The sequence below is a fragment of the Varanus komodoensis genome, unplaced genomic scaffold (genome assembly GCF_004798865.1).
Source record: "Varanus komodoensis strain SLA01 unplaced genomic scaffold, ASM479886v1 scaffold2, whole genome shotgun sequence".
NCBI classification, from domain to species: Eukaryota; Metazoa; Chordata; class Lepidosauria; order Squamata; family Varanidae; genus Varanus; species Varanus komodoensis.
Genome location: NW_025335568.1, coordinates 8,062,734 through 8,080,397, shown reverse-complemented (window position 1 = coordinate 8,080,397; position 17,664 = coordinate 8,062,734). Strand labels below are relative to the sequence as shown.

At 43.1% G+C, this 17,664-nt stretch overlaps 1 protein-coding gene across 6 annotated transcripts in view; it reads left to right on the top strand.

The window, feature by feature from the left end:
- RUFY3 (RUN and FYVE domain containing 3) overlaps nt 1–17,664 on the top strand; it is a 58,648-nt gene that overhangs the window by 25,740 nt on the left and 15,244 nt on the right. For all 6 annotated transcript variants that reach the window (XM_044428364.1, XM_044428362.1, XM_044428363.1 and 3 more), the window contains 9 exons: nt 2,240–2,413; nt 3,583–3,700; nt 10,084–10,185; nt 11,179–11,302; nt 13,085–13,146; nt 14,554–14,619; nt 14,726–14,795; nt 15,401–15,493; nt 15,899–15,982. In XM_044428364.1, the coding sequence (XP_044284299.1) occupies nt 2,254–2,413; nt 3,583–3,700; nt 10,084–10,185; nt 11,179–11,302; nt 13,085–13,146; nt 14,554–14,619; nt 14,726–14,795; nt 15,401–15,493; nt 15,899–15,982 (879 nt within the window). In that variant the 5' untranslated portion in view covers nt 2,240–2,253. The remainder of the gene's footprint in view (nt 1–2,239; nt 2,414–3,582; nt 3,701–10,083; nt 10,186–11,178; nt 11,303–13,084; nt 13,147–14,553; nt 14,620–14,725; nt 14,796–15,400; nt 15,494–15,898; nt 15,983–17,664) is intronic.

Sequence of the window (17,664 nt, the reverse complement as noted above, 5' to 3'; positions counted from 1 at the left end):
ATCCAGAGCCTCGACTGTGTATTAGCGTCATAGAATCATAAAATAGCAGATTGTGCTTCGTTTTGTTCATTCATTTCCATTCCCTCGTCCTCACTCTGAGTCCTTGTAGTGATTGCAACCATTGTACTTGCAAATGGGTTTGAAATCGAGAGGTGCCAGGAGATTTAGTTAAGCTTACTTGTAAGCTAAAAAGCTTGTTACAGTTGCAGTGCTATCTTCTGATATTCTCTCACATGTATACAATTATATGTAGATTTGACCTTAAAACTTAGCTATGAATACAATTCATCTCTTGTAATAAAAACTTTCCTCCTTTTGATTAGAATGGAGGTCAAGGAGCATCTCTGGAACATAATTTCATAGTGGATGAGATCATTCCTTTAAAATTGACATGGTGTTCTGCCTTAAATCCCAAGGCCCATATGCTACAATTCAATGAAGATGTGTTAGAGAGAGAGAGTGAAGATGGGCAGTACAGCTACTGAGGAAATCAAATGATGTCTGAATAGATTGCCTTAACTTTGGGAGCAGGGGAGTGGAGTTAAATGTAAGGCTAGAAACATGATGAAGTATGCGAACAAAATGAGATCGGTGATCTCAAAATGAGATCATCTCTACAGAAGTTGTTCCTCCCCACAACTGCAATGGGTAATTGGTTTTCTTTTGGGAGCATACTCCAGATGTTCACCTGTGCGGTTCTGCTCTCAGCTGCATATCTTGCCCACTTTCAGCTCTATTATTCTATGATTCTATGCTATGTTCAGACAATAGTGGATACATTTGTGATTTAGTTACTCTTGGAATCCACCTATATTTCTTTAAAACAAAATGTTGAACATCAATCCATTTAGAAATTTTATTAGGTTAATTTGCTAAATATTTTTGGGTACAATTTTCCCCTCTGATGTTTGTACCTATACTTTTTCTCAGTACCGAATTGTTGATGTAACAGGTTTGAGTGGCCTTTCCCCCGATCATGAATGTGCAAGCTTACATGTAGTTTTTCCAGTTTTTCAAGCTTGTGTGTAATGCTTTCTCAAGTAAACATAGACTTGATTCAGAGCTTAACCAGATTTTTATTAAAACCCTAAACAAAACATTAAGGAAAAGAAATATTGGGCCAGATTTGACTCTGTATCTACCAGAGGTTTCCCCTAAAAAGCAGAAAAGTTTAGGGTCCAGTTTATTGAAATTAGCATGTCGAAATGCTAAGCATACTGATGCCCTGTTGACTCAAACTCTGTTTCTGAGGCAGGAGGCAAAAACTCTGGCCCAAGATTTGGTGGGAAGAAACATATGGGGAAGACTGCAGGCAAAGGATCCTTCAACTAACTGTCAGAGGAAAATACATTATCTGTCAGGAATGGCTAACAAGTCTCAGACCAGATCCAACCCAATAGCAGTTCTATCTGGTTCCCCCAAATATTACCAAAAACATAGCAAAATTTTACTCATCAAGTTTCTTGTAAAGGAAGAAATGCATTTTCAAACCATCTTAACTTTAATGTTACATCTCTAGTGTATAGTATTGTGATATCTCCACTGTGCCTTAGTGCATGCACGCACTAACTGAAACCCTTAATGTTGAGGTGCATTATTTTATTTTGGACCAGTTCCAGATATGAAAGGTGCAGTTTATAAGGCAAAATATACTTCTATCCCACAAAAACTGAAATTCCCTTAAACTAGAATTTTGAACACCAATCCTGTTGGTATTTTTATTTTGTAAATTTGCGAAATGTTTCTATGTATAATTTCCCCTCCTTGGTGTTTGCAGCTATGCTTCAGGAATATTGATGCTTACACTACAAAATGCCTTCTGTATCCCTTCACAACCAACTTAAAGGGGAAAAAATGTTCATCAGTTTCATATGTTTTCTCAGTGATCATTAAATCATCTTCACCTGTCATATTGTGCAACTCCCCAGAGAAGATAAGTGAAATAGTACTTGAGGTTTTCCAAAAAGCTTTCCCACTGGAGCATCATTTCTTCTTTATTTACTAATTTAAATATTGAGGCAGCTGAATCTCTCCTTGCTTTGACTGCACTGCCATTGCATTTAAAAAGCAAGCCCCAGAACTGTTTATCTCCTGCAAGTGCTCTGTTTGATGCCTTTCAGTTCCAGACCTCAGTGCTTCCCTTAGGTTAGATGCACTTTAAAAATAATTTCAGTTACTTTTAATTAAATTCTGTTACTGTATTTTTCTTAACAGCTCTTCTGTATATGTTTTATTCCAGACCCCAACTATCTCATGGCTAATGAACGCATGAACCTGATGAATATGGCTAAACTGAGTATAAAGGGTTTGATTGAGTCTGCTCTGAATCTTGGGAGAACACTGGACTCTGACTATGCACCTCTTCAGCAGTTTTTTGTAGTGATGGAGCATTGCCTTAAACATGGCCTAAAAGGTGGGTGAGCTGTGCAAGAGGTGGGGGTTTACTGTGTTTTTTTATTGTGCTCACAATGTTAAACTGGAATTATGCCCTAACGAGGGCCGAGTATGGCTGTGTATGTGCTTTGTCCTAGCGCAGAGCTATCCACAGAATTTGTACCCTGCTTTCCCACCATTTAGGGCTTCAAGGCATCTTACAGAGTTTGAATAAAGTTGTTTCTCTACCTTAATAAGGATAGGTTACTACATGTAGTTCTTTCCACTGATTCCCTCACCCTCTACCTGAAGTCTGCTATGGAGAGCCATTTCAGTGGACTCATTCCCTTTGGTGTTGCCCTTGAGCATGACTTGGTAGCAGCAGCAAGGCAAAGTGCAAGCCCCTGGCAAGGTACCTTTCCCCAGATTACTCGGGCGGCAGACCAAATAACAGAGTCATTCCCAGTTCTTCCCATAGGCTGGTGCCTTGATGACACCTGGTCCTCACCTGAGGATGCTAGCTGGAATTACCCTCTTTTCCAGATGCCAGTTGTGGTTCTCCAGGAAATAGAAGCCTCCAGGGCTAAATGCAGCAACCAGGGCCAAATAGAGCCTTCACATGCAGCCTAGAGGTAAAAGAGGAGTGGATAAAGTGGTGACAGCACTTTCTGGAGTACTGCTTTAGGGGGCAAGGATGGAGTTTCTGGCTGACAGCCCCTCTCTCACTTTTCAAAGTACAAAACTAGTTTCTGCACAGATTCACATTGTGGTGGAAAGAACTGTACTGATCCTATAGGGCTGCATTTTCTCTGTTAATTCTATCTGTACATCCCTAATTAAAACAGATAAACTTGGATGGTATAATGACTATTTCTACATAAATGTATTGCTGGAAGACAAAGGATGATAGATATGCACTGAAGTCTGAAAGCAGGAAATGAGCAGATGGGGAAGAAAAGAAGAGTGTCTTTTCCCATTTAGATGCCTTCCTGCCTGCCAGGTGCATGAAACCTCGTTTGAAATAATAGCACTGTTTACCTGGAAGCAAACACAGAGCACAAGAGTGCATGGGAAAAGCGGAGAAAACAATGTATTGGGTTAAGATGTTGTAGGGGCTGCTGACTTTTGAAATGCATGTCTTGAATTTCTAATACAACCCAAGCTATCTCAAGCTGCTTGAAGATATGGAATAACAATGTTTCTGTCTAGCCAAGAAGACTTTTCTGGGCCAAAACAAGTCATTTTGGGGACCCTTGGAACTGGTAGAGAAATATGTCCCTGAAGCTGGAGAAATCACAGCAAGTGTTAAAGATCTGCCAGGGCTGAAGTAAGTGAAGTCTGTGTGTGTGCTTTCAAATCTTCCCCGAGGCACTGGCCAAGCATCTGCCCAAGATGCTGTGTAGCGGTGACTGTTAACCGGTGGTGTATCCATCTTATGGAAAGCAGCTTTCCCAGCTGCCCGTAGTTCTGTTTCACATTTCAGGGGAGAAGTAGAAGATATGGCCATGCTTTCCTAGTGGATTTTCTAGAAGCAACATGGGAAGTAGTGGCTAGCTTGCAATCTTTGTCTTCAGTTCTCTTTCTGCTGGAGGTGGGGCAAGAGAAGAAGACAGGGAGAGAAAAGGGGATAGGAGAGGGTGGACCTGCTGATCATGTTTAGATATTATGCTAGACAATAATTTAGTGTGAGGAGCATGTACTCTTCTCCCTCCCCTCCTCCTCCTCTTTTGTTATGAGTTCAGAAGCTTTTGTTTCTGACTTAAGACAGTTGATCATGCTATCTGAAAATGGTAGAGACATTAAACTTTGGTTAATGTTCATTATCAAATGAATTTATTGTTATTGAATAAAAGCTTTTATTAATTAATAGGGTGGACCTGCTGATCATGTTTAGATATTATGCTAGACAATAATTTAGTGTGAGGAGCACGTACTCTTCTCCCTCCCCTCCTCCTCCTCTTTTGTTATGAGTTCAGAAGCTTTTGTTTCTGACTTAAGACAGTTGATCATGCTATCTGAAAATGGTAGAGACATTAAACTTTGGTTAATGTTCATTATCAAATGAATTTATTGTTATTGAATAAAAGCTTTTATTAATTAATTAAAACCAGCTTTATAATCCATGGTTTCTGCTGGCTTCGTTTAAATAAATCATAGGTTAACTGTAGTTTGTTGGGTTTGGACGACATAACCAGCAATTAATATATGGAGGAAGCAAAAGCTTCCTCAGCTCTCACTCCTTCATGCTGGAGGGGGAAGGGGACTGTGAGATTCACAGTAGCCTGTTCTCAATATACCATGCTGTGGTTTAGCCCAGGGGTGTGGAACATGTGGCCTGCAGGCTTACCAGCCTGTTCCATCTCTCAGTGGAAGTGGCAATGGAAAGTGAGGCACACAAGCACACTCAGGCTCAGCCACAGAAAGCGTGATTGAGCAGCATGGACCAGCATACTACTTGTGAATGGTAGACCAGGTTCTTTGTCGTGGCCTCTGTGCATCACACATACGGGTACTGCGCCTGCGCAGTGCCTTTGGCCGGAAGATTGATAGCTAACGGTTTTTGGTGGGAAACTCTGCTCCCCCTCCCCCTTGTGGCCTATAAAGAGCAGAGCGTCCGCCATTTTGTTCAGTCTTTGCAACCGCCGTTCGCTGTGCCTCGTGCCGCTTTCGACTTTCGCTTTGGCTATTCTTGGTTCTCTCCTTATATATTGCCCTTATACTGCTTTCCCCTTTCTTCGTTCCCGCTTCTGTGTAGTTTTTCTCTTGTTGTTTCTTTCTTCGATCTATCTATCTATCTATCTATCTATCTATCTATCTATCTATACACACACACACACACACACACACACACACACTTACCCTCTGTACTATCTCTCTTCTTCTTCTTCTTTTCTTCTGCGATGGCGCAGCGAGCGGCTTTCCGCAAATGTGCGGATTGCGGGTCAAAAATGGCACCTACTGACCTGCACGACCTATGCCTCCTCTGCCTTGGAGAGGGGCATAGGACGGATAAGTGCGTTCATTGCCTAGCCTTCTCAAAGCAGGCTAGGAAGAACCGTGAGAACTGGCTTCGGAGGCTCCTTTGGGATAGGGCTCTGATGCAATCAGACCCGCTCATCTCCATCCCAAAACCTGGCTCCGCTTCTGTGGCTCTACCCTCACGCCCTTCGGATAAAGGTGCATCCGCTTCGGTGGCCCCCTCTGCTTCACCAAAAAAGAGGCATGAGAAGCGGAAGCATGCCGAAGAGAAGCCGGCAGGCCATAAGAAGGCCAGAAAGGAGAAGGCCTCTAAGCCTCCAAAGAAGGCGAAGTCCACGGACCGTCCCCGACATCGGGACTCGGAGCCGACGGGACCCTCGATACCGGTGGCGGTTACGATACCAACCCCGCCCAAACCGATCCTTCAGGAGGCCATGCGGGTTACCCCTCAAGGGTCTTCCTGACGTGCGGTCGACCTCCCGCCTGCACCCCTTCCAACTCTGCGGGGGTCTATTTCGGATGGGGAAATCCAGGACTCCCCTCCTAGGGCGAGGTCACCGACACCGATGCCCACGGTGACGTTGGAGACAGAAGCTGGCCTGTCCCCACCAAGGAATTGGAGAAGCCGCTTGGTAGAGCAACGCCCGGAGAGTTGGTGTCATCCCTACTACCAACCTTGGGGAGACCCGCTTTCTATGGGGTACTACCCTGCTCTCAGGGCGCGATCCTCACCTCTGCCCCGCGACCAACCGCGGTCAGTGGATCCGAGGAGGGTGCCACCTCGATCCCTGCAAAGCGGAAGCAGCCGCTCCTTCTCGCTGGCGGAGTCATCATCTTCTGCCCCACCATACTACGGTGCTGATTCGGATGACTTTGAAGTAGACTCAACCTCCCCAGACGTCGTGGTGACATCCCAGGATCCTGCGTCACCCGATGAGTCCCACGTCTCCTTTGCGGAGCTGATGTCGAGGCTTGTCCAGTCCCTAGACATCGACGCTGCCCAGCGCCCAGGACCGTCGACAGACAAGTTTTAGGATGTCGTCCGCGGGGAGCAATCGACCTCCATTGTTCTGCCGCTTATAACCATACGGCGCCGAGGGATAAGGAAGACCGGAAAATAGATTCCCTAGCCAGGCAAGTCTATGCTGCCTCGGGCTTAGGACTTCGCATATCCAACTACGAGGCGACGTTGGCACGATATCAATATTTTATTATGCAGCGCCTCCATAATGTCGCCTCCACCCTCCCAGACCACCAGGGTGACCTTGCGAAGGTCCTAATCAAAGAAGCCATGCAGGTCGCGGTGCAGCAGTTGTGCACGGCACGTCACCACGTGGACACTGACTCCCGGGCCTTGGTCGGTGCCGTTTCCCTCCGGAGACACGCATGGCTCCGGAATTGTAATTTCCTGGAGGAAACCAAGCGGCGAATAGAAGAGATGCCTTTTGATGGTTCCGGGCTCTTCCATTCACGTACCGACCACAAACTCAAGAAACTACACGAGTCAAGAATGACGGCGCGCAGGATGGAGATCCAGTCACACAACAGACGTAAGTGGTCCTGGAATCGGCCATCCTACAGGCAGTCATACCAGCAGAGACAGCTGCCGCAACACTGCCAGCAACAACAGCATCAACAGCGCTGCCGCCCTCAGCCCCAACAGCACTTCCAACAGGGCCGCCGTCGTTTCGACGATCGGAGGCAGCGCTGACGGGACTGGCGAACCACTCCTCATGCTCCTCTAATACCCACACCCCTCTCATCTGGGGATCGGCTCCGAAGCCGACTCCCCATTTGGGAGTCTATCACATCTGACCGGTGGGTATTATCCATCGTTCAACACGGCTATCGAATAGAATTCCACATCGTTCCTCCATCGAGTCCGATCTGGTCTACTTCATGTTCGCCGGTACTTCTCGACGAAATACATCAACTTCTCCTTAAAGGAGCGATTCGTCAAGTATTTCCATCTGATGGACTTCACGGATTCTATTCCAGATACTTTACGGTCCCCAAGCGGGATGGTGGTCTATGTCCGATTTTGGATTTACGGGACTTGAATAAGTTTATTATACCGAGAAAGTTTCGTATGACCACCCTTCAAAACATTTTGCTGTTGTTAAGGAGAGGGGATTGGTTCGCCTCACTGGACCTGAAGGACGCCTACTTTCATATTTCAATTCATCCAACTTACAGGCGTTTCCTCCGTTTTGCTGTTGCAAACCAACTTTATGAGTTCACAGTTCTACCCTTTGGACTGGCTACGGCTCCTAGAGTTTTTACCAAATGAATGGCTCCTGTCTGTGCCTTCCTACGCCTTCAGGGCATACAAATTTACCCGTACCTCGATGACTGGCTGTTGGTCTCGCAATCCAGAGAAGGACTCCTAGACACCATCCATACAACCCATACCTTACTAGATAGTCTGGGCCTACGTATTAATACAGAGAAATTTTCTCTTCTTCTGACACAGACGCTCACCTTCATTGGAGCCCGCTTGGATTCAACGTTGGAGAAAGCCTTCCTCCCTCAGGACAGACAGCAGACTCTCGCTCGCCATATCCATCGAATCTGATGAGAGAGAACGGTTACGGTGAGATCCATCCTGGGGTATATGGCCTCCTCAGTTGGCGTAGTTCCACATGCCAGACTTCGGCTTCGCCCACTACAACTGTTCTTCAACGAGGTGTATCATCCACAAAGGGACCCACAGTCAAAACGGATTCGGATCCCGTCTTCCATGCTCCACTCCCTGTGCTGGTGGCTGAAACCAACCAATCTCGTGATGGGAGTCCCTTTCAAGGCGCGACCTCCTTCAATAACTCTCGGTACCAACGCGTCTCCTAAGATGGGGGGCGATATGCTCTGGCCTGTCTACCCAGGGAACATGGACTCGTCTAGAATCCACGTGTCATATCAACTTCCTAGAGTTGCTCGCAGTCTTCAAGGCCCTTTGTTCTTTCGAAGACCTCCTTCATCATCGGATCGTTCAGATAACTTCGGACAATAATATAGCGACCGTTTTTTATCTGAACAAGCAAGGAGGAACGAAGTCACCGACCTTAGCCAGGCTTTTTATGAGAATTTGGGACTGGTGCATTCCGAGACACATTATTCTGATGGCCGTTCATCTGGCTGGCACAGACAACGTGCACCCGGATCTTCTCAGCAGACACATCTTCACTTCTCACGAGTGGGAACTGGATCCTCGTACGCGGAACCACCTTTTCAGGCACTGGGGGTTCCCCAATGTGTACTTATTTGCTACTCGACGGAACAGGGTATGCGAGACTTACTGTTCCAGAGCGGGAGTCGGACAAGCATCCCTAGGGGACGCATTCATGATCCCTTGGGACAACATCAACTTCTATGCTTTCCCTCCGATCCCTCTTCTGATGAGGGTCATAGCAAAGATAGTGAGCGACCGTGCACCGGGATACTAGTTGCCCCTTGGTGGCCACGCCAAGCGTGGTTTGCGAAACTGCTCGACATCTCCCGTGGCGAGTTTCTTCATCTTCGAGCACTTCCATATCTTATAACGCAAATGGACGGCACACTTCGTCACCCGGACTTGCTCTCATTGAACTTGACAGCGTGGCGGATTCGATGATTGACCTTCCACTGGGGCCTCGAATCCGACAACTTCTACTAATCCATCGGTACCGACGATTACTTCGACCACTTCAGTTCCGATTCTCGAATCCAACCATGCGGGTGCCTCTCACTGCCACAGTGTCTCCGTACCATCTGGTTTGAGACAGTCCCCGTCGAATTCGAACCCAATGCTCTTGCACCCTGAGATTCAGCATATTATCGACTCTGCCCTAAAGCCGTCCACAAGGAAGTGATATACGGCTAAATGGAAACGTTTTTCCACCTTCGTCGAGTCTCATTCGTTCTCCCCACTTGTCTCATCAATCGAACAAATTCTTCAGTTCCTTCTGGAGTTGCATCACTCTGGACTGAAGCCGTCTTCTATTAAAGTGTATACGGCCGCAATAGCCTACCACTGTGGCTTAGTCGATGGATCACCCCTATTTTCTCATCCTATTCTCAAGAGATTTTTGAAAGGACTGTATAATCTTAATCCATCAGTTAGACCGGTTATGCCTACGTGGAGCCTTTCTGTAATTCTACAGGCCCTTATGAAGGTCCCCTTTGAACCTTTGGCGACTGTGGTGAGTGGATGCATCGACAGCTCAATGTCGATGAGAGAGGGCATCTTCGGTACCGACTATCTCCTTTACGGTACCGACAAAAAAAAAATTCTATTAAGATACCGTACGTTCGGTCGCAAAGACTGAACAAAATGGCGGACGCTCCGCTCTTGATAGGCCACAAGGGGGAGGGGGAGCGGAGCTTCCCACCAAAAAGTGTTAGCTGTCAATCTTCCAGCCAAAGGCACTGCGCAGGCACAGTACCCATATGTGTGACTGCACAGATGGCCACTCGAAGAACATCAGTTACAGGTAAGCAACCTGCTTATTCTCCACAATCCAGGCTTGCTTCTTTTTCTTTAACCTTCTACTCCTTTTCATTTTTTGTGGAGACAGTCTTTGTATGGTTCCCAGCTGAAATCCAGCTGCACAGAGAAAGAGCAGTTAGGCAGCCAACCTAATCTGCATCAGTAACAATAAAAATGCTTAATTTTAGGAGATATTTTTGGTGCTAAGATGTCACAAATTTGGTGCATAGATTCCACAAATTTATCTTTGTCTGTGGGAATTGCAGGACGCCTGTGGGTAGAGGAAGAGCCTGGCTTCGTTTAGCGCTAATGCAGAAGAAGCTTTCAGAGTACATGAAAGCCTTGATTAACAGGAGGGAAATTCTCAGGTGAGCGGTGTGTCCTTTTTCTGACACTAAAGCCTTCAATAAATGGGCGACTTCTTTTCTTTTCTTTTATAACTTTTCTAACTTCTTTTATATCGTGTGTGTGTGTGTGTGTGTGTGTGTGTGTGTGTGTGTGTGTGTATATATATATATATATATATATATATAGTATTTATTTTATATTATTAATTTTAATTTTATATTGTTATTTTTGTATTGTATTGTATTTTATTGTGTTGTAAGCTGCCCCAAGGCTTCGGCAAGGGGCGGCATAGAAATGTTATAATAATAATAATAATAATAATAATTCATTACATAAGTCTTTGGGATCGTTTTGATGTGTTTATATATGCATTACATCCTAGCTATGTTTGGCAATTGCCTCATTTTATTAATTATGGAAGGATATATCCTTGCTCTTAATTTTTCCAAATTTTGAACTCTTGCTTAATTCTGGTTTTGTGTTGTCATCTGCAATGGTCTTGTTCCAGACAAGCAGAAGGAGAAGGATCCATATGGGCAAGAGGGAAGGGATGAATTTGCAGGAGTGAAAGGAGAATTTATCTCCCCTGTGTGTTGTGCTTTGGATAAGAATCTCTCTGCACCTCAGCGACATAGATTAAAGAAATTAACCTAAAGAAAAAATAGATTAAAGAAAAACAGAAGACATGGCAGCACACTATGTATTCAGTACAATGTATAGTTCTGAGTGACTGCAGAATTATTGCAGACTTAAAGGGATGAAAGTGGAAAAGAGGATGCTTCCGGATGAAGCATTTATAGTGCAATCAACCTGCTTAGTTCATGGAATTTCACAGGGATGTTACTGTCTTGTATATGAAACATTCCTGTGTTTTTCTGTGGCTGCTTTTTACCAGGAAAAAATAAGGAAAATGTTTGGAAACGGTGCACTATGCCTTTTGATTAGTGCTAGGTGCTCTCTGCCTGGGAGCACCTTCAGTGATTTAAGAAGCTTTATTTCAATTTGTTTTGCAGTGAATTTTATGAACCAAATGCACTCATGATGGAGGAAGAAGGTGCCATAATTGCTGGTCTTTTAGTAGGCTTGAATGTCATTGATGCAAATTTCTGCATGAAGGGTGAAGATTTGGACTCCCAGGTGCTCCGCATTTAATTGATCTTTAATTGGGGGATGAATTGTATTCTCTTCAGAGTGGCTTTCATAGAAATTTCAGCATTTGAGATCAATCTAGTGTGGGGCTTTTGTGTTGACATGTTTTGCTTTTTGGGAGGTGAGTGGCTGCTGCACAAGATCAATGCGACTTCACTGAACTCTGATTACAGATTCTTCTGCTGTTGTTTTAAAAGAAACTTGCATTTTCTTTTTGTCTTGTGGAATTGAGAATTAAGATAGTGATGATTCTTGTTGTGTTCTGACATATCTCAGGAAGAAGGAACATTTTGATTTTGCTGTATTTTTCCATCTGAAAAATGTATACAGCTGCTTATAAGCAATTATAGAATGAGCTTTTTCCTTCCCTCTTATAGCTTTACTAGCTATTGTAAACCAAATAATCACTTCAGTTTCTTTTCCTTTGTTCTGCTTGAAGTAAAAGCAGAAAAAAGGAAGTTTATAAACTGTGCTAGAGCATGTTCAAGGAAATCTGAACTTTGAGCTTTAAAAAACCCCCAGACTTTTCCTTTATATGCTGCGGCTGTTATATGTTGTCAAGTTATGGTCATCCTGTAAATTAATGTCCTCCAGTATGTTGTATCCTTTATAGCTCTGCTCAGCACTCAGCTCTTGTAAACTCAAGGCTACGGCTTCCTTCATGGAGTCAATCCGTCTCATATTTGGTTTTCCTTTTCTTCTGCTTTCAGCTTCCCCTAGCATTATAGACTTCTCCATGGAGTCTTGTCTTCCAACAAAGTGTCTAAAGTATGACAGCCTCAGTTTTGTCATTTTTGCTTCCAAGGGAAGTTTTGGCTTGATTGGATCTAGGCCCACTTGTTTCTCTTTATGCCAGTCCAGGATATTCACAAAGCTCTCTCTCATCACCATGTTTCAAACACAGCTTTATGCTAGAAAAGATATATTTGGTGTAGAAAATATTACCACGGATTTGCAGATTTGCTTTTATAAAAATACGTATAACTTGCTTAGGTTGCATGCTTTATTCTTGTACTTCTAGGCAAATGAAAGTGTGGTGGCAGTGTGGCGGGTTGACATGAAGGGCAGCAGAAATATATGCAGAAGGATAAATAATTGTTGTCAGTGAAAGTTACAGGCTCATGAAACGGTGGTCCCATGAGTGTTCCGCAGGTGCCTTCTATGCAATGGGCTATAGAAACATGTATATTTAAGAACATTAGTGGAGGTTCTAAACAGTGAAAATTCTTTGCTTATTCCTAGGTCAGAATTGTAGAGGAAGCTAAATCTTGGGTGTAATTGAACTCATGTGTATTAATTTACATTTCCTGTATACACTTGGTTGTACTTAGGAGAAAGAGCTGGCCGTGATCTGCTGTCCCTTTCTCCTTCTAAGTTGCTCCCTTCAGAGAGAAGTGAGCTAACTGTAAACATAGCTCCTGCCTTTTCTGAGCAGCTGAATTTTCGAAATGCACCAGTGGATTAAAATGCTGTGCCTATGATCCAGCAGAACAGATAATGAGCTTGCAAGTGATAGTATGCATATACCAAGATTGTCTCATGCTTTATTTCTGTGCCAAGAGCAAAATGTTTTGAGTATAAAAAGCAGTAGGGAGATGGGATCAATGCTGAAGAAAAAGAAAAATGGGAAGGCGTGAGCGTAGATCCGACTCATCTGCCACGTTATCACCCATGTCTCAAATAAGACATTCAGTTTCTGTTAATAAGAAAGTTACAAGTAAGAAGATATCTAATTGTGTTTGACAAGAATATTACTATCTTCTACTGTAGGTTGGAGTTATTGATTTTTCGATGTACTTAAAGGATGGGAACAGCAGTAAGGGTAATGAGGGGTAAGTAATGTTTTCTGCCCTGTCTTAGTGTTTCAAATTGGCCCATGAAGCTGTATTTTAGTGGAAACTTGTCTTCTATATTGCTTTGTATTTTCCTGATAATAGCATTTATATCCTTCCCCTTTTCCTTGAAGAAATCCAAGTCAGGTTATAGAATCCTCCTCCTCTCCATTTTATCCTCACAACAACCCTGTGAGGTAGGTTGGGCTGAAAGTCAATGACTGGCCCAGAATTACCAAGTGAGCATTATGGCCAGGTGAAAACTAGAACGCGGATCTTGCAAGTCCAGTCCGCGCGATAACTCTAGCATGCAGCGACAGGCTTAACACAACATCATGAAAGTTTCGAACACTTTGTAGGCAGCATTTAACGCTGAAATGGTTCATAAGCAAAAAAAATAGATGAAGACTATCAACATGCTAATAGGAATGCTAGTGTAGGCCATTATCTCGGGGGCTTTTTTGTTTTGGGAGATGATGTGGCTCTAGTACAAATCACAAGATGTCGCATCAATATGCCTTTAACTTTGAAGTGCAGAAGTGGAGGCATTGGTGTGAGAGCCGACACTTCTTTTGGTATATATACTTTAAACATACTCAGTAGAGCAACTGTGACTTAACTTACAGAGAGTTGCATGCTACTGTATAAAACAGTAGGTGACACAAATTGTGGTTTAATTATTCATTGTACCTATGGATTACCATTTCTGAAACCTTCGGGGAATATGTTTTGTTTTGCTTTCCTCATATTTCCCTTGCATCCTATGTGATTTTTTCCTATATATTCTTGCGCATCAGGGTTTTACTTTCAGTTACTCATTTCAGAATCTAAATCTTGTTTTGAGCTTCTGAATTTACAGCATGCAAACTATAGTTTGGAGGAGGAGTGTGCAACTGATGGACCTTTTAAAGTTTTGGCAGTTTTAACCTACAGTGCTCATAAGCCCTAGCCAGCAATAGCCAATGCATGGGAATTGTAGGCTAAAACATCTGATATAGAGAGACTTGTTGTCTTTTCTGGTTTGTCCTCTCTGTGCTTGGCTTTGGAAGTCCACTCTGATCTTCCTGGTACAATAGTATCTGGAGGGTGGAAGACTTTGGTGATCATTCCAAACCACAGTTATAAATCATTGTTCACAAACCTATTTCAAACCTGTTTGCTGCCTTGTTGCAAATGATTTTTTGTCTATTTAGACCACAACATCTTGTAGTCAAGCCAATGTTTCTTTTGTCTGGTCCTAGAGAGCAAGATAATAAACTTTTGCTCAGCTCTTAGTGCTTTTTTGGGTTGTTTTTCCTATGTTCAACAACAATAGAACAAATTTTCTTCCTTTTCACCCTGAACATGTTACTTTGATCTATAATGTTTAGCTGCTGCTTGTTAATATTCACTGTTTCCCATTTCCAGAGATGGTCAAATTACTGCAATTCTGGACCAGAAAAATTATGTAGAGGAACTCAATAGACATTTAAGGTAAAGAGTTATTTCCTATTTGTATATGATCTTTAGAAGAATTGGCTGACTAATGCTGAATTCTTACATTTCAATATAATTACTAAAGTTCTCTCTAATTTGACAGTGCCACAGTCAATAATCTGCAGGCAAAGGTTGATGCTTTGGAAAAATCCAACACTAAACTTACAGAGGAGGTAGGTAAAGTGAAATAAATATGTTTTGTGACTGTTTGGAAAAAACAAATTCTGCAACAGCCGAACTTGGTGTCCTGCAACAGCAGGGGGTTGGGACCCAGTGGTCTTCATGCCCTCTTCCACCTGTACTATTCTATCATTCTATGAATTCCAGACATTAAGTGAATTCAGATTTAATGATTCATATACTTTCCTACATGGAGAAATGCAGTGGGGTCTGGTGTGACAGATGATGTAAAAATAAAATTAAGCGTGTCTGCATATAAATGTATGCATATTTAATGTTACTATGCATAAGCAACTAATGGCCCACTTTAATGGAGGGTGGTAGCATCATATCTTTGGATTAGCCTTTACTTTGCTTGATACCACTGGAAACTATCAGGGCTACAGTTCTTATAGAGGGCATGCTGGCTTTCTTCTCTTGTCCAGCTTCCGTAATTGTTAGCCAACGAAGATGTACCTATGCAACAGGAATTCTCTGGTCAAAGTCCAGCCCCTTGGCCACTACGCATAAGGTTTTAAGTACCTGCTACAAAGAAAGTATCACTAAAATTCAAAAATAGTGGTTTTATTAACATCTTGCATTCTTCTTGTTGACACAGCTTGCTGTTGCAAACAACAGAATTATAACACTACAAGAAGACATGGAGCGAGTTAAAGAAGAAAGTTCATTTATTTTGGAATGCAACAGAAAGGTGTGTGTGTGTGTACGTACATTTTGTCTAGTAATTACCATGAGTTCTCTTCCTTGCCCCCTGCAATTCAGTTCATTTGGCCAGGACCTCTTTATTCTGTGGGCGCTTTACTGCAATGTACCTTCTTGCTCAGGCTCTTTGTTTACGACATAATGACCCAGTTCATACAGTCCAAATGAATATTAAACATTTAAATTGTGGTGCAGTGCTGGTCTGTGAATTCCACAATTACTAGCCAGTTGTAGCTCATGCCATCCGAACTAGCTTCTTAGCATCCACTCAGATAAGGTAGCACTCAGTGCATAGAGAACAGACAGCACTGGCATTATTTAATGATTGGAATACTGGCTGAGTACCAAAAATCTCCTGTTTCATTTGATTTCCTGGTCTGTTGATCAATTGCAGGTAACTAAGCAAGAGAGAACTGCGGATGGACATGCTCTTACTGAAGCACGGAAACAGTTGAAGGAGGAAACACAGCTGCGGCTGGTGAGCTGGGCTGCTTTCTGCTTAGGGTTTAAGTGGACATCAGAAGGGACGCTGTGGATCTCATTCAGTGGAGGCCCTTCTCTGGAGCAAGAGGAAGATCAAAAAGTTTTTCTGTGGGACATGGAGCAGAGCTATATGACTAACTTTTGTACCAAGCAGCTGCATATAAGGCAGGGATGAGAAGATCACACCAGAATTCAGGTGTCTGCTTCTCAGCAGAATTTTGGCCATATTTGCCACAATAATACTGGACTTCTTTCATATGCAATACCTTCACTAAGGTAGTGGAAGTCTCCAAATAATGACAGGCAAGATACTAAGTTGTCTAGCGGTTGTGGTGTGTTATTTATAGTGGAGCACAGAAAAAAGGTTCAATTTGGTGAGAAGTCAGCAAAAGTGTTAATAAAATGGAAAGGAGAAAATTGTGGTAGAAATATGAATCCTTGGCCATATTTGGAATATGGTAGAAAGATAGATAATTACTGTCTTATTCTCAGTAATGCAATATGCAATAGCTGTTGTGTCAGTCAGAACTTTTGGCTAACATTCATTGTCCTCTTAGATGGCAGTGAGATATGCTTTGAGCAGAAAGTGCAGTGGGTGTGGCATTGCATAGATATTAGAGAGGGGCCAATGACAAGCTCAGATGCATACGCTCAGATGATCTTATAATTCTGTACCATAATGCTGTCATACAGAATACTTTGGTAAGAGTGAGCATGCCAGCTCATAATGGAAATGGGTACCCATTCTGTGGAATTCATGCAGGATTCCTAAATGTGACAGGTCCATAATATTCTGTGGAGAAAAAGAAAAGAATATCCAGTGTGCTAAAAAAGCCCAAACCCCTAAGCCTGTCTCAACCCTAATTAGACCCTCCATGTTGATGTAGTATCTGGGACGTTAGAAGCTGCCCTGTACTGAATCAGAACCCTGGGTTTGTTAAGCTTAGGACTGGTTTACTAGGATCTCGTACAAGGATCTTTCTCTTTCTTATTTGGAGATGCATGGGATTGAACTTTGGAATTGTTTGCATTCAAAGCATGTGCTCTCAGCAATTGACCCTTGTTAGGCCAGGTTTTGAAAGAGAACAGCGAGAACTCTGGGGCACTTTTAAAAACCACTACATTTCTTGTGGCATGAGCTTTTTATCTTACTTCATAGGGTGGAAGAATAATGCTTCTGATAAAGTAGGTTCTAGCCTATGTAAACTCATCCCTTAATAAATTTGGTAGCATTAAATATGCAAAAGCGCATACCGTTGCTTTGTTTATGGCAAAATATCTTTGTTGCTCTTCTTAATTTGTGTTGAAATTAGTTATCTCATCCCCTGTCTGGACAAATAGTAGAATTCCTGCAGCTCCAATTTCAGTGTCAGTGTAAGCCAGTGGTGGCGAACATTTTAGAGACCGAGTGCCCAAACTGCCACCCAAAACCCACTTATTTATTGCGAAGTGCCAACACTACAATAAAACCTGAACACTGAGGTTTTAGTTTAGAAAAAACAACTCACAGCCAGTCCAAGCAAATATATATATATATATCCTTGGCAGTGCAGTGACTGGCCTTGCGAAAGCACATAACTTCATCGCCTGGTGTAGCTACTTCTTTCTGAGCATGAACGTGGCCCCTATGTACACTGTTATCCGAAGCTTGGCTGCTGGGGTGACTTGGCTCGCATG